Source organism: Quercus robur, chromosome 5, assembly GCF_932294415.1.
Source record: "Quercus robur chromosome 5, dhQueRobu3.1, whole genome shotgun sequence".
Classification (NCBI taxonomy): Eukaryota; Viridiplantae; Streptophyta; class Magnoliopsida; order Fagales; family Fagaceae; genus Quercus; species Quercus robur.
Window position 1 is genome coordinate 49,083,233 of NC_065538.1, and position 25,990 is coordinate 49,109,222.

The 25,990-nt window shown below is 35.3% G+C and overlaps 4 protein-coding genes across 6 annotated transcripts; all 4 read right to left on the reverse strand.

Moving 5' to 3' along the window:
* Nucleotides 1-1,035: 1,035 nt before the first annotated feature.
* Nucleotides 1,036-3,291, reverse strand: LOC126726206 (uncharacterized). Its single transcript, XM_050431403.1, has 4 exons — nt 3,110-3,291; nt 1,898-1,999; nt 1,263-1,806; nt 1,036-1,173 (listed from the first exon to the last, which is right to left on the reverse strand). Exons 1-4 carry the CDS (start codon nt 3,110-3,112, stop codon nt 1,169-1,171), a joined length of 654 nt encoding a protein of 217 aa, XP_050287360.1. The 5' UTR covers nt 3,113-3,291; the 3' UTR covers nt 1,036-1,168.
* LOC126726205 (uncharacterized) lies at nt 3,106-25,364 on the reverse strand. 3 transcript variants are annotated; one of them, XM_050431402.1, is made up of 8 exons: nt 25,039-25,362; nt 23,718-23,816; nt 19,347-19,418; nt 8,191-8,323; nt 7,951-8,115; nt 3,620-3,930; nt 3,305-3,507; nt 3,106-3,202 (listed from the first exon to the last, which is right to left on the reverse strand). In XM_050431402.1, exons 4-8 carry the CDS (start codon nt 8,306-8,308, stop codon nt 3,196-3,198), a joined length of 804 nt encoding a protein of 267 aa, XP_050287359.1. In that variant the 5' UTR covers nt 8,309-8,323; nt 19,347-19,418; nt 23,718-23,816; nt 25,039-25,362; the 3' UTR covers nt 3,106-3,195. The 3 variants fall into 3 exon arrangements, with proteins under 3 accessions (XP_050287359.1, XP_050287357.1, XP_050287358.1); XM_050431400.1 differs by having other exon boundaries at nt 3,106-3,507; nt 25,039-25,364; XM_050431401.1 differs by lacking the exons at nt 19,347-19,418; nt 23,718-23,816; nt 25,039-25,362 and adding exons at nt 17,482-17,552; nt 18,040-18,133 and having other exon boundaries at nt 3,106-3,507.
* Nucleotides 10,002-12,606, reverse strand: LOC126726204 (uncharacterized). The gene is made up of 4 exons (XM_050431399.1): nt 11,453-12,606; nt 11,102-11,359; nt 10,904-11,018; nt 10,002-10,804 (listed from the first exon to the last, which is right to left on the reverse strand). The coding sequence occupies exons 1-4, from the start codon at nt 12,052-12,054 to the stop codon at nt 10,067-10,069; spliced, it is 1,713 nt and encodes a 570-aa protein (XP_050287356.1). The 5' UTR covers nt 12,055-12,606; the 3' UTR covers nt 10,002-10,066.
* On the reverse strand, nt 12,928-13,740 carry LOC126728302 (uncharacterized). Its single transcript, XM_050434151.1, has one exon. It carries the CDS (start codon nt 13,738-13,740, stop codon nt 12,928-12,930), a length of 813 nt encoding a protein of 270 aa, XP_050290108.1.
* Nucleotides 25,365-25,990: the final 626 nt, after the last annotated feature.

Sequence of the window (25,990 nt, forward strand, 5' to 3'; positions counted from 1 at the left end):
GAATGTGATAGGAGGAAGCACCATTTCTTCGTAATTCAGAAGTACTTAAGAATTTTCTCCCATGGACATCTCTACAACTACCCCTCCCATTTATCTTTCCTCTCTAATCATTAATGTCCAAATATCCTCATTATGAGGAAATTATTATATACTTCCGAAGTACCATAAATGCATACTCTCTCCTCTCACATGAATGGTGGGTCCCACACTACAAAAAAAAGGACCTCTGGCCGCGTTTTTAAAACGCGGCTACATGCCAAAAAAACGTGGCTATAGCCTATAGCCACGTTTTTTTAGGCCACGGTTCCTAATGTGGCCTAAAACCCGTGACTATAGGACTGATGGTCCTATGGCCGCACTTTTTAACCGCGGCCCAAGACCGGGTCCTATAGCCCCGTTTAAAACGCGGCCTAAGGGTACGGGCTTAGGCCGCGTTTTAAACGTGGCCTAAGCCTTTACCTTAGGCCGCGTTTTGAACGCAGCCTAAGGTTGAACCTTAGGCCACGTTTAAAATGCAGCCCAAGGTTCAACCTTAGGCCGCGTTTTAAACGCAGCCCAAGGGTGAACCTTAGGCCACGTTTAAAACGCAGCCCAAGGTTCAACCTTAGGCCGCGTTTAAAAAGTGCTGCCATACCTCCCATTGTGACGGCCTGTTACACTCATTTAAGCCGCGTTTTAACCGTGGCCTAAGGTCCAGGCTTAGGCCGCACTTAAAACGCGGCCTAAGGTTCTGCTCTTAGGCCGCGTTTTAAACGCGGCCCAAGATTACAACGTTAGGCCGCGTTTTAAGTGCGGCCTAAGCCCCCCGAATTCTTATTATGAATTTGGTCTATATCCACGTTTTTATCGTTTTAAAAACGTGGCTATAGTATTTTTTTTTTTTTCCTTTTTATTTGCTTTTTCTGGGCAGATTTTTACAAACCTGTCAAACATACAAAATTTCAACAAAATATCTCTAATAACAACCCAGAATTCCAACAAAATATCAAGTAAGAATTTTCTCAAGCATTAATTTTCTCTAAATAAATACATGAAGAGTCCAAACAATATTACAATTATGTTTACAATATTTTCAATATCCACGAAGTTACAATATTCCGAATATCCAAACAATTATACATGAAGAGTCCATGAAGAGTCCACGAAGATATTATACTATGATGTTGCGCTATCCTGAAAATATTATATACGCAAAATTAGTAGCACATAATATTGCAATAAACACGCAAGTTTCATTAACTAAAACGCAAAGTTTGTATTACCTGAATAATCGCTTAAACTGGTTGGCATGTTCTTTTGTAAGAAGGCTACTATTTCATCCATTCTCCGCTTTGTATCGGCCATTTCCCGCTTTGTTTCGTCCAGCTGCTGCTGATGCCGTGTTTCTGATTCGCGCATTGCTTCGGCCAGTTGCTGCTCATGTCGTGCATCTGACTTCCGCTTTGCTTCAGCCAGTGCTTCGGCTAGTTGCTGCTCATGCCGTGCATCTGACTCCCGCTTTGCTTCGGCCAGTGCTTCGGCCAGTTGCTGCTGATGCCTTTGCTCTGAGTCAGCAAGTTGGTCCCTCATCGAATTTTCCAATGCAGTCATTCGTTGGACCGTTTCAGTGGACGACGGCCCAGGCACACATGGAAGGTTGGACCCACTTCTTCCTGATGGGGTTGGTCCAAAACCGACCCCACGGACACGTCCAGAACGTTCTTTGCCCATCACTTGAGCGAACGCATCATCTTTTGCCCAGAGAATTCCATCACGATGGTCTCCTACTAGCTTGCCCCCGTTGTTTAAAATTTCTTTCATTTTATCCTGTTTTCATATAAGAACCAAATAACATATTATTTGCTATAAACATTTCACGCACAAATTAGAAAATAAATAGGTTATGATATAGGCTTACAATCTTGTCTCGCACTTCATTACTAATAGGAGTCCCATCTTTCGTGCAGTATGCTTTTATGAAAACATTTGCACGCTCCACTGCTTGGCCGTTTTCTTTTGCCTACATCATATTCAACAATCTCATTACAATAGTGAAAATTTATGTTGGTATGAAGCGACAACCAAACATAGCAAATGGAATTTGGAACATAACATGCAATATAACCATAAAACAGATTCCGTAAACATGTAGTTTATTACGTTCAAAAAGACGAGTTGTTTTCTTCATGTGAATGCTTTGTATCAAGCGGTTTTTGGTACCAACACTCTTATAATATTAGATTTAATAAAATAGTCATTTTATAAGAGGTAACGTTTGAAAAAGTGTGGCCATAACTATATGCCACAACTATAGCCACGTTTCTTAAATGTGGTTATATCTGTTACCTATAGCCACGTTTAAAACGCGGCTATAACCCCCTAACTATTTTTTGAATTTGTCTATAGCCACGTTTAAAACGCGGCTATAACCCCCTAACTATTTTTTGAATTTGTCTATAGCCACGTTTTAAACGCAGCTACAACCCCCTAAATATTTTTACAATTACTCCATAGCCACGTTTTAAACGCAGCTACAACCCCCTGCCTATATGCATCCCAATTGCTATATACCAAACCAAACTCTTGCTAACAAAGTGGCAAACATAAATATTTTTGAAATCACTAATCAAAAACAGGAAATATCACAAGAAATGTCTATTAACAGTCATAAACATGCAAAAAAGCCAAGTCTTCCTTACCCCAACACTGTGCATATGATCAGTAAACTAGTTTCTTCAAACTCTTCAGATTCATCACACATAATAATTTTAATTCAACCAAACAATATGTACGGAAACTCTTTTGTGATTTTTTAATATTGATTAATTCTAAACCAAGAAGTTTGTATTATTACAATAATGAAATTGTGGATTGCTTAGTTTGGACCCTACGACAACGTTGGCCATTGCCACCATTACTGTCATCTCCATGCAAGCCCTTCCTCAATGCTAAACTCACGCCGACAAAATCTATTTTAATTTCCATGAATTCGAATCGACCATGTTCTTTCAACAACAAAATAAATAAATAAATACAACTAGAATTTATTGATACCACCAATATGTCACAAGTTCAATTAAAATAGTAGAGCATTAAAACTTGGCTAGTTGTTGTATAATGCATTTCTTACCATATTGTCAGCAGTTTGTGCAAAACTTATAGGCCCTGTCCTCGCTATATCCGTCTGAAATGAACGACTTCTCTTGTTCGTATCCACTAATTCCTTTACACATTCCCGCCAACAAATTAAAACAAACAAATCAGTTAAAACACTGTACTCGGTATAGAGCAAGAAAATAGCGCAACCTTCGTTTTAGAATCAAACCAATAGTCAACTAGTGCGCGGTAGTCCTGCTCGTCAGCCCAAGATGGTTTGTTTTTATAAACATCTTCTTTTAACGCATCTTTTGGGTAGCATTTTTTTTTTAACTTACTTCTTCGGTTCCTTCTCAACTCTCCTAATAAGTGCATTGCCCAGTTCATTTGATTAGCTGGGCTAATAATCTCTGGGTCAATGATCCATTTTTTCTGAAATGCAAAAATTGAGTTAGCATAGTGCAATAATTCACCCTACTGAAAATGCCATTTAGCACATACACGACTATACATAACAATTAAAAGTATCTTAATTTGATACAACCTCTATCTCTACCCAAGCGTCTTCTTTGCATTTACGGTCGACATGCGTCCAAGTAGCAGGCATAAGTGGGCAATAGTTGCGGCAAATGCATAAGGTGCCCAACCACCTTTTGAATGTTTGCCCGCTTTCCCCAACCAGTTGCTTGCTCCCATTTAACCCACATACAAGTTTCTTGTTCGGTGGAAGAGCCCATATACGCTGCATTAGCGTTATTCCACGTTTTTTATTTATATTATTGGATATTGGGGATTCCCGAACTGAATCTTCTGCACGCCCATCATTGGATGGTGCGGTTTCTTGGACCAAATCGTCTGCATATAGTAAACCATTATTAGAGAGAATGAAATTTCAAAGTTCACAATTACAGAGAAGTCACTGTATATAGCTCAAGTGCTCAACTAACATGATATATGTGATCTTTGTAAATGTGGAGATTTTGATACTTAAAGAAACTGATAATAACAAATAAGTCGATGTCTCTATCTAAAAGCTGTTTTTATCCCTTTCAAAAATAAAAAAACTGTTTTTATCCAAAAAATATATGTAAGTTGCATATAATTCAACCATAATACCATTACTGCCAGTGTCATGTACATGCACAGCCAAGTTGAATATCATTTCCAAAGCTCGTAAATCACATGAATATCATTATTACAGCTTGGGTAAAATAACCTCAAACAAGAACATAATACCCATCAAAAGAAATTAGAACTTTTACCTCAAATAAAGTGATGAAGATGCTTTGGGGTTCCTAAGTATTTTTCTGGTGATCTTGTCGAAAAAATGATGGTGAGGATTGATTGCTTTGGAGTGGAGGCCGGTGGGTGAGTGTGGAAGTGAGTGTGTGTGTGTGTGTGTGTGTTTAAGTAATGATAAAAGAAAGAAAATGAAACACAGAAAAGAGACAGCCAGCCAAAAGAGAGAAGAGAGGTGGGTGAAAATGAGTGATGGGGAGTGGTGTTAGGTGGGGGGCACGTGCGAACTAAAAATCTGACTTGACCCCCTCTTTTCTTTTTGTTTTTTCTCTGATGACAAGGACGTTACACATCCACAGTGAACAAAATATGAGATAAAAGTAACTGTGCTAAATGGAGTTAGGAATAAAAATATCCTTTAGAGACCGAATTAGTTGTTTTTAAAAGTGTTGAACTTAGTTGATATGAACCCAAACTCCAAAGAAGTTTAGTAAAATTTACTTAAGGACACTCATTACCATTTCCCTTCTTAGTATTAATTGATTTTGCATGAAATGTGTGCCACTATATTTATTGAGTCCAATTTTATTGGAGTTTGTGTTCCTTAGAAATTCATTTACTTTTCCGAGGAACAAGTCCAATTCTATTAAATCGGGTCATCACCGTTTCTCAAAAAAAAAAAATTTCGGGTCATCACCATTTTAGGCTTTGCTTTTTATTAATTGCTTAAAGAAGTGCACATTTGAAATTGATTTGGTCCCTAATTATGTCAAGTGGTGGTACTTAATTGGATCATTTCCCTAAATCTCACTTCTTCTAGAACCCATCTAGGAGAAGATGTAACAAATTTTGTCCTTACCCCCAAGTTTGCACAGCCAATTTGGTTCCATGCACAACCAAATATTTTCCATACCCTCAACAAATTGCAAGCTGGCCAAATGCCAAAGAAAAAGCGATCTCCCATCCCACGCGACCTCACCATCTTTTACTAAAAAATAAGTAAGGCCTCCCATGCAAATCAAGTTTCCTCAATATTTTTCACACACGTCTCTACCCTCTCCACAGAGAAACACCCAAACTCCCAGACACACTACAAAAACTATCAAAACCCAGAAAATACACAAAAAAACCTTCTCACAAACAAAACCTGCAAGAATCCCTCAATCATATAGAAATCCAACCAAAAACCCAGCTCTAAACCCCTACAAACTTTATAGAGAAACACCCAAATTCCCGGCCAAGAACACCACCAAAAATACCCAAAAACAATGCCCTTGCAAACCCAAATAGAACCATAAATATCCCTGTTTTAACCCATAAAATCAACCCCAAAATCGACAATCTCAACCCCCACTGAAAATAACCCAGCAAATCCTCCAAAACTCTCACTACAAATATCCTAGAATAAGCCAAGAAAAATCCCACTGGAACTACAGCCAAAACCCCACTGTCAAACCCTTAACAATTCTCAGGAAGACCCAAAAATAGCCACTGTAAACCCAACACTGAAAACTCCATCAGATACCAAGAAAAATCCCTTCATACAAACCAACCAGAAAACCCATTTGAAAACAGCATCAACAGAGCATAAAAAAAAAAAAAAATGAAAGATAAATGGAGCAGAAGCATAAGCTAAATACCAAGACATGAAAGCAGAATACAAAGAAGGAAATAAGAAATTCAAAAGCAGAGAACCATACAGAAAATTTTCTTGAATTTTAAGGTCAACAAATTTTCTACTTTCTTGTTGGGCTTTTTGCATTTAATGTTTAAAAATGCTAAGATATTGTCTAGATAATCATATTTAAGCTCATTTTATCTGTTGAATTTAAAAAGTTTGGGATCAGGAGTTCAAAATTTTATTTCAAAGGGTCAAAAAAATATTTTAAAAATATTATACATAATTCTTTTTTTTTTTTATTTAGCTCTTATACTTTTTTTCTTTTTTGGCCAGCTCAGATGGTTTATTTAAAGTTTTCAACCCCCTAATCTTCACTTGGTGCCGCCCCTGTGACCACCCCGTGACTTTACCATTACATAAGGTAATGTCCCCCCAACATTAATTGTGTTCTTTTGTTTAGATCTAAATATATCCATCATAAAATTAAAAACTGATTTCTATACTGTGCAAACTGCACATTTTTACAAGGGAAAAGTGTGTTTTTTTTTTTTTTTCTTAGAAACAGAAGGGAAAAGTTAATTAAAATGCAGTAAGAGCAGTAGTTTAAAATATATTTTCAGAAATTTTTAATGATAAAATGAAAAATAAAATTAAGAGTTTTCTCAAGCTTAGTGAGGGAAGAGGGAGATTTGTATTTGTATTTGGAGTTAATGAAACAAGAATTGTGTTAGGAGCTCTAAAATTTGCTACAACACATCAACTCATTTACATATGCTTATAGGTTTTATTAGCTTGTTGAAAAATATTATAATGAACATAATTATGGAATAGTTTTTTAAGCGTATGACTTAGATTTCTGATGTGCACTCTGCACAAATATTGTAGTTTAATTTTTGATAATCAGCACAAGTCTTAATGCCTCCAATGTACAGTTGTTTGTAATAATTAATGAATTTCTATTTTATATATATATATATATATATATATATATATTTATAGTTGACCCTATATCTTCTTCTTGTGGAGATGTACAACTGAGCTAAGCTATCTTAGTTGTCTGCTTCTTTGCTTTGAGTCTCCTCAATTAAAAATGAAAGGTTCAATTGTCTTCATTTTCATGGGAGAGTATTGGCAGGTGTTTAAGGCTATAAGGTAGGTTCTCTTCTCATGCCAATATAAGTTTGTGGTTGCTGCCAGAAACTATGCTTTAGGTTGTTTGGAATACTAATGTTATAATCCAAGAATTGAATAGTTGGGTCATGAAATCCCAACTACATTTGTTAATGTGGAACTTAAAAATAGTAGTTCCAGCATAGATGTCTTTAATCTGTATTTGAACACTTAATGAATTAAATTTGACAGTGATCCTTTGTTAGGCAATAGAACTCATGGTTGTTGATGCTCTGTTAAAAGCAATTGATTTTCTTCAAATTGCATCACCAATTCATCAACCAGCAGAATTTTGGACGGTTTGAACTTTACACATTATCATCAAACTTCTAGGTTTTACTTTACAGCACTGACATAGTTTCTCTGAAAGTGCAATTAGATGACTCAATCTTAAAAATCATTGAAATTTCTAATGCACAAGAGCGCAAGGAAGCATGAGACATCATTTAACGCATTCGAAGAAGGGAGCTATATCATGTATCTTATTACAATTGCAAGATGGGGAAGAGGTAGTAATGTTTGAAATTCTTCATGTCTCAAAACCTTTAACTTCTCCTATTGAATTTTTTTTTATTACAAAAAAAAAAAGGAACTTTAGTGAACCAAAAGAGATAAAAAATTGTTAATCTTATTTATACATTTTAAATTTTTGGATCATTGTGTGAATTTTAATTCATTCAATTAGTAAATTTCATTTTACTTGAATAATTAAAGTATGTATCAAGTCAAAACTACTAAAAAATTGAAACCATATAAACATAAGGTTAAAGATATAGGTGTTTAGTCATTAACAGCAAACATAAAAGTGTTACCCTAAGAATAATTTACACTGTACGAATAACTACCTGCAGAAGGCGGCTGTGTCTCATCATCATCATAATCATCTCCTTCCTCCCATCTTGCGTGCTCAGCATCATAGGCGGCCCTTAACTCCTCCTGCATGATGTCTCGTGAGCGTGATGAACCTTGGCCAACTTGCACAATTGTCAATGGATGGTCCCTCTCCTTTCCTGCAGCAAACGACCGAAAAATTAGTTACAACAGTAATAAATATCAAACGTTACATTTCAAGATATGTAAACTACCTGTGGGTTGTGACCCAGCATCACTAGTATGGGCGGCTTGCAGCTCCTCCCCTCTCTGTCGTGAACTCGAGGGTCCTTCGCCGACTTCTACAACTGGCAATCGGCGTTTCTTACCCATTCCTGCGTCTAACAACTTTACAAAACAAAAAAAGTGTTAACTATAGACAACAATCAATTGCATAAAATGTAAGTTAAACATTTTTGGGTTCTGACACCCTTTACAATAATTCAACCATATACACGTTTCGTGCACCAAGATGGCCAGAAGAAAACTTTATATTAAATGTCGCAATTTTTGTTAGAATTGAGCTGGGTTAGGACCTACGGTAATTAAGATCATGAAGGTAAGATATTAAAGATGATTTTAAAACCCCCATAAATGAACCAATAAAAAGCTAGACTTTGGTATATTTACAATCTGCTACAACTCATGTAAATAAATACAATAAGAAAAAGAAAAAGAAAAATTTTAATTTGCTTTTGACGTCTATGTTTTTAATGACACCTTTTTTGTGTTGGTGGGTTTAGACAGTTAGCTTGTACTACATGTTATAAGCAACTGAGGTACAAAAAATCAAGTGTTTTGACATATGATAAATGGGTTTTCAATTTTAATGATGTTTGGGAAGAAAGAAAGGTTTCTCTCTTCTTCTCTAGTCTCCACCCACTGTGGTTCCATCTTTTTTGTGTAGGGTCTGTCTGTCTTCTGTCTGTATGTATGCAGCTTATGTCTTTGGTTAGAATGTCCCTTTCTATAGGGGTTTCAACGTTCAAAAATATCTAATAATAAGATATTCAGGACTCGTTCAGCTATAGGATGAGTACTATCCACCATCAGACTTGGAGAAAGGGTGGAATGTTTCATGCAACATAATTGGGGTAATGACTTAATGAAGGACACAATAAAATGGGCCCATAAATATCAAAGAACAAGTTAAGGATGGTGATGTAATCAACTTACCTCATGCCATTATTACATTAAAATTATATAAGCTTTTCTTCTCAAAAAAAAATAAAAAAAATTTATATAAGCTTTTGTCATATGGTCCTAGCTAGCAGTGAGTACTGGTGTCCCTAGATACAGCTAATTACTTAATGAACGGGTGAGGTTTTGGTTGTTGATTTTTCTTTATTAAGGTTTTCAATTGGTAAACTGAAAAAAATAAAAAATAAAAAAAAAATCCTCCATTTATAGCAAAACAATGTAGCTCCCCATACTCTAAGCTCAAACAATGTATTGCATTGGTGAACAAAACGAAGGTGATTTGAGTGTGTATATTTGGAGGGGTAGGTATATTCACTTGTACAGGTGTTCCTTTTTGAACTAGGACTAGGCTCGAGTGGATTAGCTCCCCATACTTACTTCTTATCGTGATAGTTGATTCAAATCAATATGGTATGACCTAAGCCTAGTTTTGGAATACTAGTTTCGAACGCAACCATACCTATTTATTAACATGATAGTTGGTTCGAATCTATATGGTATGATATAAACCTAGTTTCGGAATAATGGTTTCAGTCCTAGCCATATCAATATTTGGGTAAAATAACTTATTTTAATATCTAACAATATATAAACTACCCTATCCAAGTTTAAGAGCTTCTCTTTGCCAAACACTACAACCACAACGAAAAGAAACCCTAACACCACACGATCATATATCCAAGTTCATAAGAAATGAATTTCAAATCCAATAGCGAAGAGGGGAAGGAATTGGATACATCATAAGTAAAAATTAAAGGAATTAACAATATGAAGAGGAATTAACAAATTCAACAAATATTACACAAAGGCATTCCAACTAATTCATGAATGAATACGTTTTCATTAACAACTGTAACATCCAAACACATAATACACTACTAAATTATTACACTACTCATCCTCGGTGTACTCATCCTTGTTGTCGTCTTCATTGTCAAACTCATCGTCAATAAACTCATCTTCATTGTTTACTCCATGAAGATCTCTTTCAGCAATGATGGAGGCATCAATTGTCATTCCCTCTAGATCATCCCGAGCCCAACGAAGGTTGTCACTCACAACCTCATTACTACTTATATTGTAGGGAACATTTTCAGAAAAACTATATATGTCATCCTCCTCACGTTGGGAACCAACACCAGCATCAAACACGTCCCTAGCTTTAGTTTTGACAACAGCATACCAATCCTTGTGTCTTTTATCTTCCACATAAAAAACTTGTGTAGCTTGAGATGCCAAGACGTATGGTTCATCTATCATTTTATCCCCACCATGTATGAAGTGTGTAAAGTTTACCATAGGAAACCCAAATTCATCAGTCCTATATCCTCTCCTATGTTGGTCATGAACCCATTTACACTTGAATAACACATGTTTGATATTGTCAGAATAATTCAACTCAATTATATCACTTAAAATACCATAGTAAGTATTGCCCCCATCAGTAGCCACACTAACTCCACTATTCTGCGTTTTCCTATTTGCCTCATCATTTACACTCCTAAATTTTAAGCCATTTATTACATAATGCTTGAACCGCTTTACATAAATATACGACCATTTGGACAATGCAACAAGGGTATCACTAACTCCCTCCATTTCCTTATCAGCACCAGTGAGGGACATCACCTAACATCAGTTGGCCAAAATAAAATAATTCATATCAGTACAGTTAATCATGGTTGAGACAGTGTTACAAGTTTAATAAGTTGAAAATGTCATACGTACGTGACCCCCAAACCAAGTACAAAACTTCTCCATGTGGTGCTTATATATAATGGCATCGGAAACGTTACGATTGTGGCCTTTTCGAAGTTCATCCTCTATCAATCTTTTGTGCATCCTGTGCAGGCAATTGTATTAGGGTTAATAGACTTTACGTACATTGGATTGACGTGCAATTATATTTGTATATGTAATACTTACTCACGAAAGCGGTTGATGTTTTCAGAATTGAATAAAACGTAGCGATGGGCTTGGGTCCACTCTTTATTGTTTAATGTCATGATCGAAACCACCCCCGTTGACTCCTCAATCATCCTGGTGGGTCGATTGAATATAGTTTCCACTCCTTCCATATACCGTGAACAGAATGTTAAGCACTCCTCTACTATGTATCCTTCAGCAATAGACCCTTTCGGAGCAGCTCTATTTCGTACGTAAGACTTAAGACGTGAGAGGTACCTATAAAGGAATGATAAGATTAATGATTGGCAATGGTAATTCGAACACGCACATGAAACTGGAAGTTGATCAATAATATTACACACATCTTACCTCTCAATGGGATACATCCAACGGTAGTGCACTGGACCACCAATCTTAGCTTCAGCAGCTAAGTGCATGACCAAATGTACCATCACTGTAAAGAAGGATGGAGGAAATATCTTTTCCAATTCACACAATGTCACTGCAATCTCTGCCTCACTAGTCACAATATCTGAAACCGTAAGGGTTTTGGAACAAATTTCTCTAAAGAAGCAAGCTAACTTTATCAAAGGCCTACTAACATGAAATGGCAAAGACCCACGTAATGCTATGGGAAAAAGTTGCTGCATCAATATGTGATTATCATGACTCTTCAAACCAGAAATCTTGCGTTCTTTCATATTCACACGCCGTGAGATATTGGAAGCGTACCCATCGGGCACTGTTACATCCTTCAAAACTTGCAAGAAACCATCTATCTCCGATGAAGTCATATGAAAACATGCAGCCGGTATGGTATACTGGTCATCACTTTTTCGTTGTAGGTGGAGTTCACTCCTTATCCCCATGTCCGCCAAGTCAAGGCGTGCCTTGTAATTATCCTTCGTTTTATCCTTCAAGTTCAACAGTGTGCTTAGTATATTGTCCATCACATTCTTCTCTATATGCATCACATCAAGATTGTGTCGCAACTTGTGATCCTCCCAATAAGGCAAGGTAAAAAATATACTCCTTTTCTTCCAACCACTCTGGTCTGCCTCCCTTCTCTTCCTTTTTTTGTAAGCAAGCTGACATTTCGTACCCAGACAACGTCCAAGTAAATGTTCAGTTTCCACAATAATGTCAGATGTGACTGGTGGTTCAGGAGCCAATCAAGTATCAATAGATCCATCAAATGACATACCATCTTTGCGGAAATCGTGGTCAACATCCAACCATCGCCGATGTCCCATGTAACAGAATTTGCGACCATTTCTCAAATATCGAGACTCGGTCTTCACGGCATAAGAAGGACACGCCAACTCACCTTTGGTACTCCAACCCGACAAATCTGCGTATGCAGGAAAATCATTTATGGTCCACATCAATGCTGCACGCAATTGGAATACTTCTTTTGAAGATGCATCGTATGCTTGTACTCCAACATCCCATAACTCCCTTAGTTCTTCTACTAACGGTTCCAAGTACACATCTATAGCAATCCCTGGCGAGGTAGGACCAGGAATAACTAATGATATAATCAAAGATGACCGTTTCATGCACAGCCAAGGTGGGAGATTGTACGGGACCAACATGACAGGCCACGTACTGTGACTAGTACTCATAATTTCGAAGGGGTTGAACCCATCCGCAGCTAATCCAAGTCTGACATTACGAGGGTCAGATGAGAAGTGTAAATGCTTACTGTCAAACATTTTCCATGCATCTGAGTCAGCAGGATGCCGCATTACCCCATCATCAGTACGACCATTAACATGCCATTTCATAGAACTAGCCAGATCGAGTGACAGAAATAGTCGCTGCAATCTTGGCTTTAAGGGGAATCACCGTAGGATCTTCGCAGCTTTCTTCTTCCCCTTACTGGATGAAGCATGCTTACTAGCAACAGATGCCTCATTTGTTTTCCACCTTGAAGCTTTACAACAAGGACACGCCTCGAGGTTAACATTTTGCTTCCAAAACAGCATACAATCATTGGGACAAGCATGGATCTTCTCATAACCCAAACCCAAATCTCGAACTATCTTCTTAGCCTCATAATGGTCCTTTGGCAACTTAGCGTCTAAAGGAAGCATATCCATCAGGACTTGAAGCAACAGAGTAAATGACTTATTTGTCCAACCACACAGAGTCTTCAACTGGAACAACACGACAATGGCTGAGAAAATGCTAAATTTTGTACAACCTTCATATAAAGGTTTGTCTACATCATCTACCATCTTGTAAAACTTCTTGGCATCATCATTCGGACCTTCACCCGGACATTGCGCAGTTGGACCTTCTTCCATTGGTTCGGGTGGGATTTCATGCGGGGGGCACAAATCGTGCAACATCCCATGGAAATCACCATATGGATTTTGGGTTTCTTGCACATGAGAGCTCCCACATTCGGTAGCTGGCGTAGCAGCCGCCGATTCACCATGAAATTTCCAAACTTTGTAATTTTTAAGCATCCCCGAAGCCCAACAGTGCTCACGTACCACATTTAACGGTTGTATAAGCAAATTCACACATTTCACACAAGGACATAAGATGTTCCCATTGCACGCGGATGGAGCAGCAAATTCCACGAATTGGTTTACACCTTCAAAATATTCCCTTGTACCCCTCCGCTTCTCCATCCAACTTTTGTCCATTGCGATACAATATTTACGGAATTTTACCTACACCAAGATTTGTTACTACAAAGATACTAATTATTATAATTACATTCATTTGTCATTTGTTAAGAACAGACATACCCAAGTATGCGGCTATTTTCTTAGAACATATAACACTTGTCCTAGACTAACTCAATGTGATAAGTTGTAAAAGTAGTTAAGCATAAGTGTTTACAAAATATGAAAACAAATACCAAATTCATGTAATTGTAATAATTATTAAAAACTTAATAATTATTAAGTCTATAATACCATGATGCTCAATTACTTGGGTCATTGGTCAAAAGTGAGTTCAAAACATTTGTCAGATAGGTTTAAGATTTGGTGTGATTCAAGTTTATAGTTGTTTTGTTGAGGTTTTTATTTTTATTTTTTTTGTTTTTAGAAAAAAAATTACATTAGTTTTTCCATGTGTAGCAATTTAGCATATGGGACCCTCTATGATAGTGGGTTTTGTTTGCATTAATAATGATTGCAAACTTGCAACTGTTAAGACTTAATTTTACATGAATTAAATTTTTACTGTTGGGCGATTCCTTGAGTATGAAAGTCGATACATCATGATCATTTTGTGTTCATTATGTTTGGAAACATCATTATCATATATTTGTTTTAATTCATCATACAATCCTGGATTTGTTTGCAATTAGCCAATATAAGGAGTACCTATGCATTTCATTTTTATTCATCTATTGTGAAATTCTGTTTAGGTTATTCGAATGTTGTGGCCTATAGTTTTCTAATACTTACAATTCAGACCAGAAAAAGGGGGGTCCCATCTGTCGTGAAATTACCATTAGTTTATTAGAATGTTGTGGACTTTAGTTTACTAATGCTTTCTGTCATAGAAAAGCAAATGGGGGCTTAAGGGGTAATAACTTGGGCTTAATCACAAACATTAAGATCTTCTTGATTTCAACTTTAATATGTTCCTTCATACCCTCGCACGCAATTATGATACCTCAAATTAATGGTTTGCATTTAGGTATAATATCTGGAATGTAAATGGATATTGAACAATTTAGACAAAACTCACGAATTCTTTATCTTGTTTTTCTTTGTTTGTTGCTCTGCATTTTACTTTGGTGTAGAATTTTGTGAGACTATTTACTATTGTAGCTTGATGCATTTAATGGATTAATACTACAAGATTTGAATATCATAATATTATAATTATTAATTATTTTTTTGTCGAAGTCGCCTATATTTGCTTCTACGAAAAACAAAGACGCCTATAATCTCTCTTGGTCTGCCATAATTTTATTCTTTTGAAATTTCTATGAAGGACTCCATGAATGTAGGTTTTTTTTTTCTTGCAAGTCATTATTATTATTATTATTATTATTATAATTGATTTTGTATTGTCTTAGTATAAAATGTTTAAATTTTAAGTTTCCATGTGTCTTTTGTAACAACAAAAGAAGGTATATTCTTGATGATGATGAGTTGTTCTATTTAATGATCTTTTGTTGTATATTTGCTTCTCATAGTGCTTATTACAAGTGGCTGTCTTGGATATTGCATGATAGTGCTAATGCTTTTAGATTGATTTCATCCTTTTCAATTTTGGGCTTTTCTAGGTTTTGTATGTAATTATATTCTTAAAATCTTAGTTAATCTACTTGGGTGATGAGGGGGGAAAATCAAACGTCTTGACTTGAATTATTTGGAGTAGCAAGTATGGTCAAACTATATTTCCAGTGGTGTGCTCAAATAGAATTTTAATTTAAAACTATCTCGAAATGGAATTGATAGGTGAATTGATACCACCAAATTTTCACAGCGTTATCTGTTATAATGTTATGAAGATTAAATGATTAAAGATAGTCTCATATATGTGTATATATATATATATATATATATATATATATTGATTGTAGAGGTTGTAATTTAGTACTTAAGTTTTTTAATCATATTTATGATAAGTATTTTTGCGATATTGTGAACATCTAATTTCTTATCCATTTCTATTTCTATTTGCTCTCGTTCTCTCAAATTTTTCTCAGTGTACCTACAATGCAGAAGATGTATATATAAAAGAAAAAGGAGAGGCTGAAGCAGCTAAAAGGGGCAAGATCCCTTCAATTAGCTGCCTCTATTAGATGTGATGGATGCTCGTGAAAATAAATAGTACATAACAATTACAGACTTATGTTAAAACAGAAACGATACACCAATACTCAAGGTACTGCATAATTTAGAGCAAACTCAGGGGAATAATTTCAAACTCATGCTAAAGTAGAAAGTGGATTTTCATATTGTTTTTGTATTCATTTGTGGGCATTAAACAATGTTTATATTATTATGTAATTGCATTATGTTTAATAATAAAATGGCATTCCTGGATTTGCCTTCGTCAAATTTGTACAAAACTTTGTAAGACTTTGTAATGTTGCAGCTTTGAGTGCTACTAGTTAGTTCGTTTATATATGATCCCTAATACCCCAAAAAAAAAAAAAAAAATTGAACTATCATAGTCTTTTGTTTTCATGCTTGATAGTCCCATGAAAAAGCTAGAAGTTTTCATTGGAAAGTAATTGCAAATTGGGATGATCTAGTAGATTTGTGCGGTAAAGATAGGGCAACTAGTCTGTGAGGGTGCTGAAACAGGTGTAGAAGTTGTTGATTTGGATAGTGGAACTCGGGTCCAAAAGAATTGTTGGCTGATGATGATAATTTATCGCCAGACTTGGTTAATATTGAAAAGATAAGAGCTCAAGTACCAATTGTTCCTATTAGGGCATTCACATCTTGAATTCCTATTTTATTCTATTTTACCATCTCAAAAAGGTACTTTATTAATTACATCATACTATTTTACAACACCCTCAACATCTCAATTTTTATTTTCCTATTCCACTCATTAAATTAATATATACTATCTAATAAAATAATATAATTCAATCTCTCTCTCTCCCTTCTCCCCCATGCCAACATAAAAAAATATTATTATTTTTTTAGGATACTAGACGAATACAAGGCCAAATGCTGGGGCCTTTTTAGTACTTTAATGGTAAAATTTGCTTACATATGCCATTTGCATGGCCAATTGTGAATGCTCTAGAAAAGAATGGCAAATGCCAAATGCCAAATTTTTGGTATTTGGAAAACAAACACCAAAATCATTGTTCCATGGGTGTTTCAAATCTCAAATATTTTTCCAACACGCAACAATGTGGTTCTATAAATAAAACTACATTGTGGTGTGTTGGAAAAAATTTTATTATTTTTTTATTCACCTAGGTGGACCCTCTATTTTTCTATATATTGATTTATATGCCCTCACACTCTCTCTCTCTCTTCCCTCTGCTTCATGTCTCTACTCTCTACTCTCTTCCCTCTCCAATCTCCTCTCTTTGATGACCTCGCTCTCCCTTGCGTCAAAAAGTTGAAAAGGGTCCTATAGGTTGTCTGGGCGGGGCTGGCTAACAGGGGCCAAGGTTGTGGAAGGGAGGGGCCCAACTATTAATAACATAAAATATACGTACGAAAACAAAAAAAAATTTGGGCCGGGGGAGGGTCCGATCCCCCTACTAGGTCCATCCCTGACATAAAATCATGTACTTTAACAACAAAAGACAACTAAATATCCAGAGAAAATTCAGACCTCCCAAACAAAATAAAAATCATTCCATCAGCATACTATTTAGTGACATGAAGTTGCAAAATATTTCTCTTTGTACGGGAAATAAGCATAAATTATGGTTCAGCTTCAACCTGGTAGCGAATGTCAGTTTTTGATGCCCAGTCTGGATGAAATTTTCACACGGCTTGTTTACTGTTTGCACCTGAAATTAAGAAATAATTCATATTAAAGAACATGAAAAGTTTTATATAAGAAGTTGTAACTGTGGCATATATAATGACTTATATAACTGTAACTTGGTTTGCCTATGTTAGAAACTTATATGCGTATGCCACTATGAATCATGTCAAAGCATTTTCAGCAGCATCAACATCTGCTGAGATAGACTATTTGCATGACTCCATGATTGTGTGCTGCATAGAAACCTCTAAATTTATAAAATCATTTATTCAGACGCTTCCTTGCATATTTCAGAATTTCAATGATTAAGTCCTGCCACGATTATTATTATGTATATATTTGTACTCAAAAGAGTCAGAAAAAGTCAAAGAATGAACGTCTTTGATTTTAGATACATCACTACCAAAGATCAACTCCATCTACGTAGGTATTACCCAAATTACATGTCCAAAAGCTATCAGAATTCAACGAAGAATTACAAATAAAATAAAATATGGGCAGAAGCATACCTTTAGTATATCATAACAGCACCAGAAATGTGCTGAAAATTTATCTTCGCAGATGTCTACACTGAAGCAGCCAGCCGGAAATGATTATTAACCATAGCACCTATAGTTATGATGCAAATGAGTTTAGAAAATTGAAAATGAGAAAAGACAATAGGAGAAGAAAACCAAAAAATAAAATAAAAATAAAAGTAATATTTGTATTGGTAAGTCACATATGCAGCCAATGACTTTTGACTTAAGGCTCAATGCCAAGAGAGCACAATAATTACACTTTGAAAGCAGTGACTGTGTGAGCTTCATCTTCATCTATTAAAAACTAGGTGGAAATTAAATTATTGGAAAAACATATCCAAATCAAATTAATTTATGTTGATAAAAACGGATAAATCAGAACTTACTTGTGAATATCTTTTTGTTTTTGTCATACACAAATTTTTTTCTTTCCAATTGTGGTAGTTAGATAATTTATTTCAAATATTCATTTCAGTATAGTTAGGTTGGGATATTTTCATAAATGCATGAAATGTTTATAAATAGGAGAAAACATTAATGATACCATTCAAATATGAGTATATATAGCATTTATGCAAGATACCATTCAAATATGAATGTTAAAAAAATTTGTGATCAAGGGAAACACAAAATATGCCTAGAGAAGTTCCATTCACCACAACTGAATCTAAGGACAGTAGTATCAAATTAGCAAGTGCTCAAACTCCATATTTGTACTCACTGATTCTCCAAATTTGACATAACAAGAGGGTAACATCCAGAGCCTATAACTAATGACATGGCCTATCTATATACAATTCTAGTATATTTGAGACATTTACAAGACTCACAGAGTGAAAAACTTACAAACTCTCTTCAAGAACATGCATTGAATATGTGAATAGAGAGTTTACTAAATCACTCTGACAGAAGCACTCACACCTATTGTGGTTAAAACATAATGTAATTGTAAAAGGGAGGCCAAAAAACAAAATGTAAATAATAGCCTCCAACTCTGGCATTCCTTTTTCTTCAATTCTTATGTAATTAATGTTATTTCTACAAAACTTCAAGCTGTGTGAATGAAGATCATATTAATTTTATCACTGTGAGCATGACACAAATTATGAGTAGCCAAAGGGAAAAAAATCAATTATTCTACAAAGTCCATCAGTAAAATTCTATCAAACAGAACACAAAAATTCTACCCTCAATATACCTGTTAAAAACAAGTAATTGACAATAGAATACCCAACTCAATGATCAAGCTTAGGAATTGACGACTTTCGTAGATCTGAGTGGTAAAGAGTACTCACAATTCTTTCAAGAAAGGGTGTTTCTAGAAGTCTACGTCAATTCTCCCTGTCAACTGGTTGTGATCCAAGTACCTGAGATTGAATCAAAGAATCCTTTAGAGTATATACCAAGACAATTTCCTGCCCATGGACATGAACAATAATAACATAATCCAACGACGCATGTATCCAAAGATTTTTAAATGAAGAAAGAAAATGCATTCCATTAATTGCCAACTCAAAGATGCATGCCAGGACAGTAATGCAAGTTCTGCGTAGGTAAAACAAGCCATGGAAAGTCTTGAAAATGCATCTCTATTTTTGTCTATTACAAAGGCAAAAGATTAAAATCTTAAGTCATACTCTAAGAACTTCAAGAATTGGGCATGAAAGACAAAGCAATGGATTAATGAATCATCTAAACAATGCATGTAATGGTACTGAGGTGAAGGTTGCATATCCTAATGAAGGCAGCAACCAAGACACAAAGTTAGGAAGATTAGTGTGGATCAGTTTGAACAAACTGAAGTGTGGCAAAGCATCATTAAATTTAATTATTATCATTCTTGTCTGATAATACACTGCCTTGGTTGCCAATAGCAAGCAAGCAAAAACAACAACGAACTTAATATTACAAAACGTAAAACAGCATTTATATATATCATAAGAACATTATGTCAAAAGGTTAATTAGATCACGGCCTTAGTCCACATATATTGACATGGTTGGAGATAACTAACGCTATTAGATCACTTATTTGTAGAAGGTTGATGACATGGCCATTAGATTTGCATCACATCAATGACTTATAAAAGTTGTAACTCTTTCAAAGTTACACCAGATATAACTTGAACGCACTCATATATATATATATATATATATATATATATAAGTTAAGTAAAATGAAAATAAGATTAATATGTCTATGAAGTCAATTATGCATAAAAATTACATGACCTTCTCAAATCAAACAAAGTCTGTTGATGAACAGTATCTCTATAAGTGTATTGCGGTATTATTCATAAATTATTTTGGTCCATAGTTTGTTGAGTATAAAGTATTTCTGTCTTTGGGTCAGTTTAGCTATATTTAGTAAAAGCGGGGTTTATTGAGCCTAATGGGAATGCTCTTATGCCAAAAGAACTTATATAGAAATATGTAAAATAAGTTTGTGTTTTCCCTTATACATATTATCACGATCTATTTCAAGACTGTTTTTGTATTTTTTTTATTTTTTTAATTTTATTTTTTTGCCAATTTCAGATTGGTAAGAAAAAGAAAAATGAAATAAGAGAAATACAACAAATTTAGCTAGTTACAAAGGTTAGCAAATTGACTAATATCCCACTTCAATCAATTTAAGATCACCTATCGAAACTAATATATGTAAGGAGAGGATTACTTGTTAAAATAAAATATTTGAGGAAGTGGCCAAGATGAGATGAGGATATGTCTAACATGAAAATGACGGCAACAGAAATGAAATAAAGATATGTTATATGCAATTTGCTAACCTATTTTCTTTTGGCAAAACCAAACTGCCCAATGAGAAAGACATATGGGACTTTTCAAACCCATAATTAATATCGTATATGGAAGCAACATGCTTTTATTGACTTATACATATATATGAATAGTTCACATGCATATCGTATTTGAAACAACATAATAATTTCTTACTACTGTGAGTTTAAACTTGAAACCACCAATTATTTCCTTTCTCACACTTGAGAATTTAGGGTATGATAGCAACTTATCACTGAACCAATGAATCTCAGGCAGAGTAAACATAAACCTGAGTACGTAATTAAAACTGTGTTTTCAAAAGCAACTTCAAGAAGTAATGACTAATGACAGCTATAATGACCCCATCATCAGTACGATTGTCCTCTTCATTTTAATATGAAAGCTGTAAAGTAACGTTTAGACTTAGAAGGATTGCTATGGAATTTCAAGGATTACATATTATGATTGGGCTTGGAACTTAGAAACCACTTCTTGTTCCAAAATCCAAATAAAGGGGGTCAACTGTTCATAGCTTTGATGAGTTATAACAATGTAACATATTCGATAAACTGAGGACCTCTGTTATAGGTAAAACTATTTCACACGTAATACACTAGCAATACATTGTAGTTCAAAATTAGTAAACGACAGAACTAGCAATAGAATAAGTTCAGCTTAAGAATAAGTCCACTAGGCATGCAACCTGACTTATAACTCCTAATCTGTGAGACTTGAGCCTATATGTTTATTTGTGGTCAATTTACATTTCTTTTTTATATTTAAGTATCATGCATTTAGTAGATTTTTTAATAGTATTTGTCTCACATTCTAGGTGAAAAGTTGCTTTCACGCATAACCATATGTGTAGACATGTGAAGACTGACATAATTCCCTATCTCCTTTCTTATTGTTCCTTAGGTATGTCAGCCATTATACGACTGTGTTGTTCTTTTTTTACACGTTTTAAATGGTGACTATATAGCAATAAGCAAAAAAAGTCTTGAATCTAGCTATTACAGAAAAGATGTTTCAGATCACATAATGATGTGGAGTGGTCATATTTGTTCCTTTGGAGAAGTATTAATCATCTTCAACAGTTTTGGTAGAGAAATGAGGACAATTGAGTAGATAGTCATGTCAATCGGAATACTGAAATCACAATTCTCAACTTGTTGAATACTGTTGCCAACTAGACCATCAAGTATTCGTAATTCATGTCTTCCAATTTTATGATTTGGGAGGCCAACTTTGTGTGTGCTTTTAGTGGATCAACTTATTGGGTTCCTCTTGCAGTAACTAAGGTGCTCTTTGTACTTGTATACAATTTATGTTTGGAGGTTCTTTTTTATATTAATTTTCTTTTTCTTAAGGAGATGGAAAATTTGAAAAGGAATTTTACATATACTGAAACTTATTTGAATCTATGATGTTCCCTCAATGATAATGATAATAATAGAGTTTAAACTATTGAGCTAATTAAAACCCATAGATTACTCAAAAATTGTAAACTTTTATTTTTGGAAGATCTCTCATATTTAAAATTATATAATATTTTAAAAAGATCCTTGTAGTGTTTGTTTCTTACGAAAAAAATCCTACAATTTTAAAGTTGCAAACATAAAGTGACAGAAAGAAAGAATAACAGCTGCTTACTTAAACAACAGTGAAGTTCACAAGCACAACCAATCAGTGCAATTGGTCTCCTCAAATCACCACTCTTTCTTTCCAAGCCCACACAAAACAACATATAGATATAGTAGCCACCATTGCCCAAGAGTGGCCTATGCCTGTTTTCCAATTACTGAGACTATTATTAGGTTCATCAACTTTTTTTTTTTTTTTGGGAGAAAGATTAGGTTCATCAACTTAAAGCACAATCACTCACTCACTCACTCTCTCTCTCTCCCCCACCCCCCCCCCCCTCTCGGTAATTGTGAAAATTTTGACCATTCTGAGGTGGATGATGGACCAATTGTGAATCAAATGCACACATTAACTCAACTAACTCTCTTCGTCCAATATGTTGTTTTGAGTGTTAATACTAGAAGGACAATCTGTTATTATTATCATTTTATTCTATTAAGTATTTCAAATAGACAATTATAATAGATTTACAAAAAAAGGGAAAGAAGGACCAACATAACGGGACAGGAGGAGTAACAAATGAGGAAACACTCTCCAATCCAAATGGAAATACAAGAACCCAGTGCACCTATGGGAGTCTTGCTGAACCAAGTGTCTAATGTTTGCACCTCAAACTTGAAGTTTTGAGTGTAACTAACAAAATTCTACAACAGTGTATGACCACTAGAAATTCCTTTATGCAACTGAGTAAATTATAATTGTTGCACATATATTCACTCCATAAAAAGATGCCTACTTAAGTTATACATACACTTTCAACATATCACTATCTTTTCATAACCTTTATGTAACTTATGGTTCATAGTACTCATTAACATCATAGGTTTTGACCATATTGGGAATGCATCCCCCATTTTCTTAGCCACAAAAAAGCTCATGATAGTCCTCCAAAGATTTAAAAGTTGTCTTGTAAGAGAATAGACTCAGACCAACATAAGAACAAGAGTCCGCCGCCACAGGAGGGGAAGGGAAGGGGGGGAGGGGGAGGGACACTGACAACTACTCTATTTGGAAATTAGTTCCATTGACCAGAGTTTTCAACCTTGTACTGCATACCAAGCCTAACAACAAATACTTATGCCGAACTCTCAATTTTTTACTAAGAAAAAGAGAAATCTCAATAAAAAATGTCAAAACGCCAAATTATGCTAAAAGACTGTAATGGATGCAAAAGAACTAAATATAAATAAGATACAAAGGCCTGGCTTATGGATAATCCAGATGTTGAAATTATGCACTCACAGAATATGATGCAGTTAAGAAGCAATTAATAAGCTGCCATGTGTAGCCAACAGCATGAAAAGATAGATCAGTAATCCCTCCAGAAATTGCCGAAATGATCTGCACAAGCCACAGGTAAAGCCAATTTACTGCATAAAAATTTAGTCATTTGTATTTTCATGAAAATGTATGAAAGCAAATTTACTGCATAAAAATCTTCATAAAAGTGCAAATCCAGTAATAAAGGCCTTGAATTCCCAATAAGTTAAAAGTGAACAAGCTTAGTTGGTACCAATTTACATCAGCCAACACAGAATTAATCAGAGTTCATCTTGACAACCATTACGCGCATATATACATTCACACATTGGCACAAGCAATGCACCCTTTCAAACATGTGTCGCCCATGTAAAGCTATTAACATTTTAACCTCAGACGAATTCATGACTCATGAAGTATTGACTACTGACTTAGACAAAAAATAAAATGCAGCAACGTACTGAAGTTGCTCAATATATAAGTCAATATATATTTTAAAGTATAGCTTATGGGTGCATATCACCATTAATTGGGTGATATAGAATCCCAATAATGTGACCCAATTTGGCGAATAACAAAATGCCAAATCATTTAAGAAAAAAAAAATTATTGATATCATTATACAGTGGCCGCCAAAAGGTTTCTATAGTATACGAAAAAAAAAAAAAAAAGCCACTACAGGTCACATTCTTCTTAATACCCAGACACTCCTAAACTTTCATTGCCTTTCTTTACAACCAAATACCCTAAACATTCATGGCTGGCCAGATGTAATATTTGTGTCAAAGCTGACCAACGAAATTGATATGAGCTAATAAAGTGAGTCAATCCATCTATGGAGTATGGACTATACCGATTGATACAAATAATTTTTTATACTTTTTGGGTCTTGAAATATAAGGAAGTGACTATTTTTCTTGAAATAATGACGTACTTCAGCTTTTTTTCTTTTTCTTTTTCTCTAATGAATAATAAAGCTTTAGCTCTTATATCCTTAAAATATAGAATCAACAGATCAAAGAAAAAACCTCGAAAATAAGATTCTGACATATAGCAGACAATAAAGAAAAAACTTACCTCGAAAATAAACTACAACAGATCAAAGAATCAACAAAAGAACTTAAATAAAAAAATCAGAACAATTTCAAAACCCTAGAATTCAAATATAATAACCTCGAAACAAATAAGAAACGGAAAATAATCAGAACCTAAAGAACTTTGCCCTAAATTTCTATTCAAATCAAACACAGAACGTAAAACCCTAAATTCAAAAATTGAAAACAAAAAATAAAAACATAATTACCTCTCTTAGCTTCCCTCTCTTTCTCTTCGTTACCAAACCAATCGCTCTCTCTCTCCTTCTCTGCGAATGAACTGAAGATTTGAACGGTTAAGAGGTCCGAGATGAAAGGTTTGGAAGTGGAGGGTGAGGGCTAGCTTGAGATCAGAGAGATGGAGGGTGAGGGTTGAGATCGATTGGAGATGGAGGGTGAGGGTTGTGATCGATTGGAGATGGAGGGAGAGGGTTAAGATCGGGTTGAGAGATGGAGGCTGATATGAGATGGGTGGAAAAGTATTTTTAGGCTGATATCAGATCGGGTTGAAAGGTTTAGGCTGATACAAACCCTAAAGCCGCGGTATAGACCCGCAGCTATAGGAAAAACCTGGGGCTGCGTTCAAAAAATGCGGCCCCAAGGTTCTGTCTTAGGCCCCGTTTTTTAAAACGGGGCTTTAGGCTAACCTTGGGCCGCGTTTTTTTCTGTAAAAAACGCGGCCTCAGAACGGGCCTATGGCCCCGCGAGCAAAACGCGACCTTAAGGTTCTGTCTTGGGCCGCGTTTTTCAAAACAGGGCTTTAGGCTAACCTTGGGCCGCATTATAAAAATGCGGCCACAGTAAAAGAAAAAAAAAAAAAAAAGAGTTTGAGGAAAAGTAAAATGCGGAAGTCCTTAGGCCGCGTTTTTTTTCTCTAAAAAACGCGGCCTCAGAACCTGCCTATGGCCTCGCGAGCAAAACGCGACCTTAAGGTTCGGTCTTGGGCCGCATTTTTCAAAACGGGGCTTTAGGCTAACCTTGGGCCGCATTTTAAAAATGCGGCCACAGTAAAAGAAATCCAAAAAAAAAAAAAAAAAAAGAGTTTGAGGAAAAGTACAGTGAGGAAGTCCTTAGGCCGCGTTTTTTTCTCTAAAAAACGCGGCCTCAGAACCTGCCTATGGCCCCACGAGCAAAACGCGACCTTAAGGTTCTGCCTTGGGC

Excerpts from the sequence above, each read along its gene's own strand:
- LOC126726206 (XM_050431403.1), bottom strand. Across the intron at positions 1,807-1,897 it reads ATGAAGTGCGAGACAAGATT|GATAAAATGAAAGAAATTTT; the intron begins GTAAGCCTATAT and ends ATATGAAAACAG.
- LOC126726205 (XM_050431400.1), bottom strand. The coding sequence starts at position 8,308 with ATGGGTAAGAAACGCCGATTGCCAGTTGTAGAAGTCGGCGAAGGACCC. Across the intron at positions 8,116-8,190 it reads TGCTGGGTCACAACCCACAG|GAAAGGAGAGGGACCATCCA; the intron begins GTAGTTTACATA and ends CGTTTGCTGCAG. Across the intron at positions 3,508-3,619 it reads ACGCTTGGGTAGAGATAGAG|AAAAAATGGATCATTGACCC; the intron begins GTTGTATCAAAT and ends TTTGCATTTCAG.
- LOC126726204 (XM_050431399.1), bottom strand. The coding sequence starts at position 12,054 with ATGCATATAGAGAAGAATGTGATGGACAATATACTAAGCACACTGTTG. Across the intron at positions 11,019-11,101 it reads AACATCAACCGCTTTCGTGA|GATGCACAAAAGATTGATAG; the intron begins GTAAGTATTACA and ends TTGCCTGCACAG. Across the intron at positions 10,805-10,903 it reads GTACTTGGTTTGGGGGTCAC|GTGATGTCCCTCACTGGTGC; the intron begins GTACGTATGACA and ends AACTGATGTTAG.
- LOC126728302 (XM_050434151.1), bottom strand. The coding sequence starts at position 13,740 with ATGGACAAAAGTTGGATGGAGAAGCGGAGGGGTACAAGGGAATATTTT.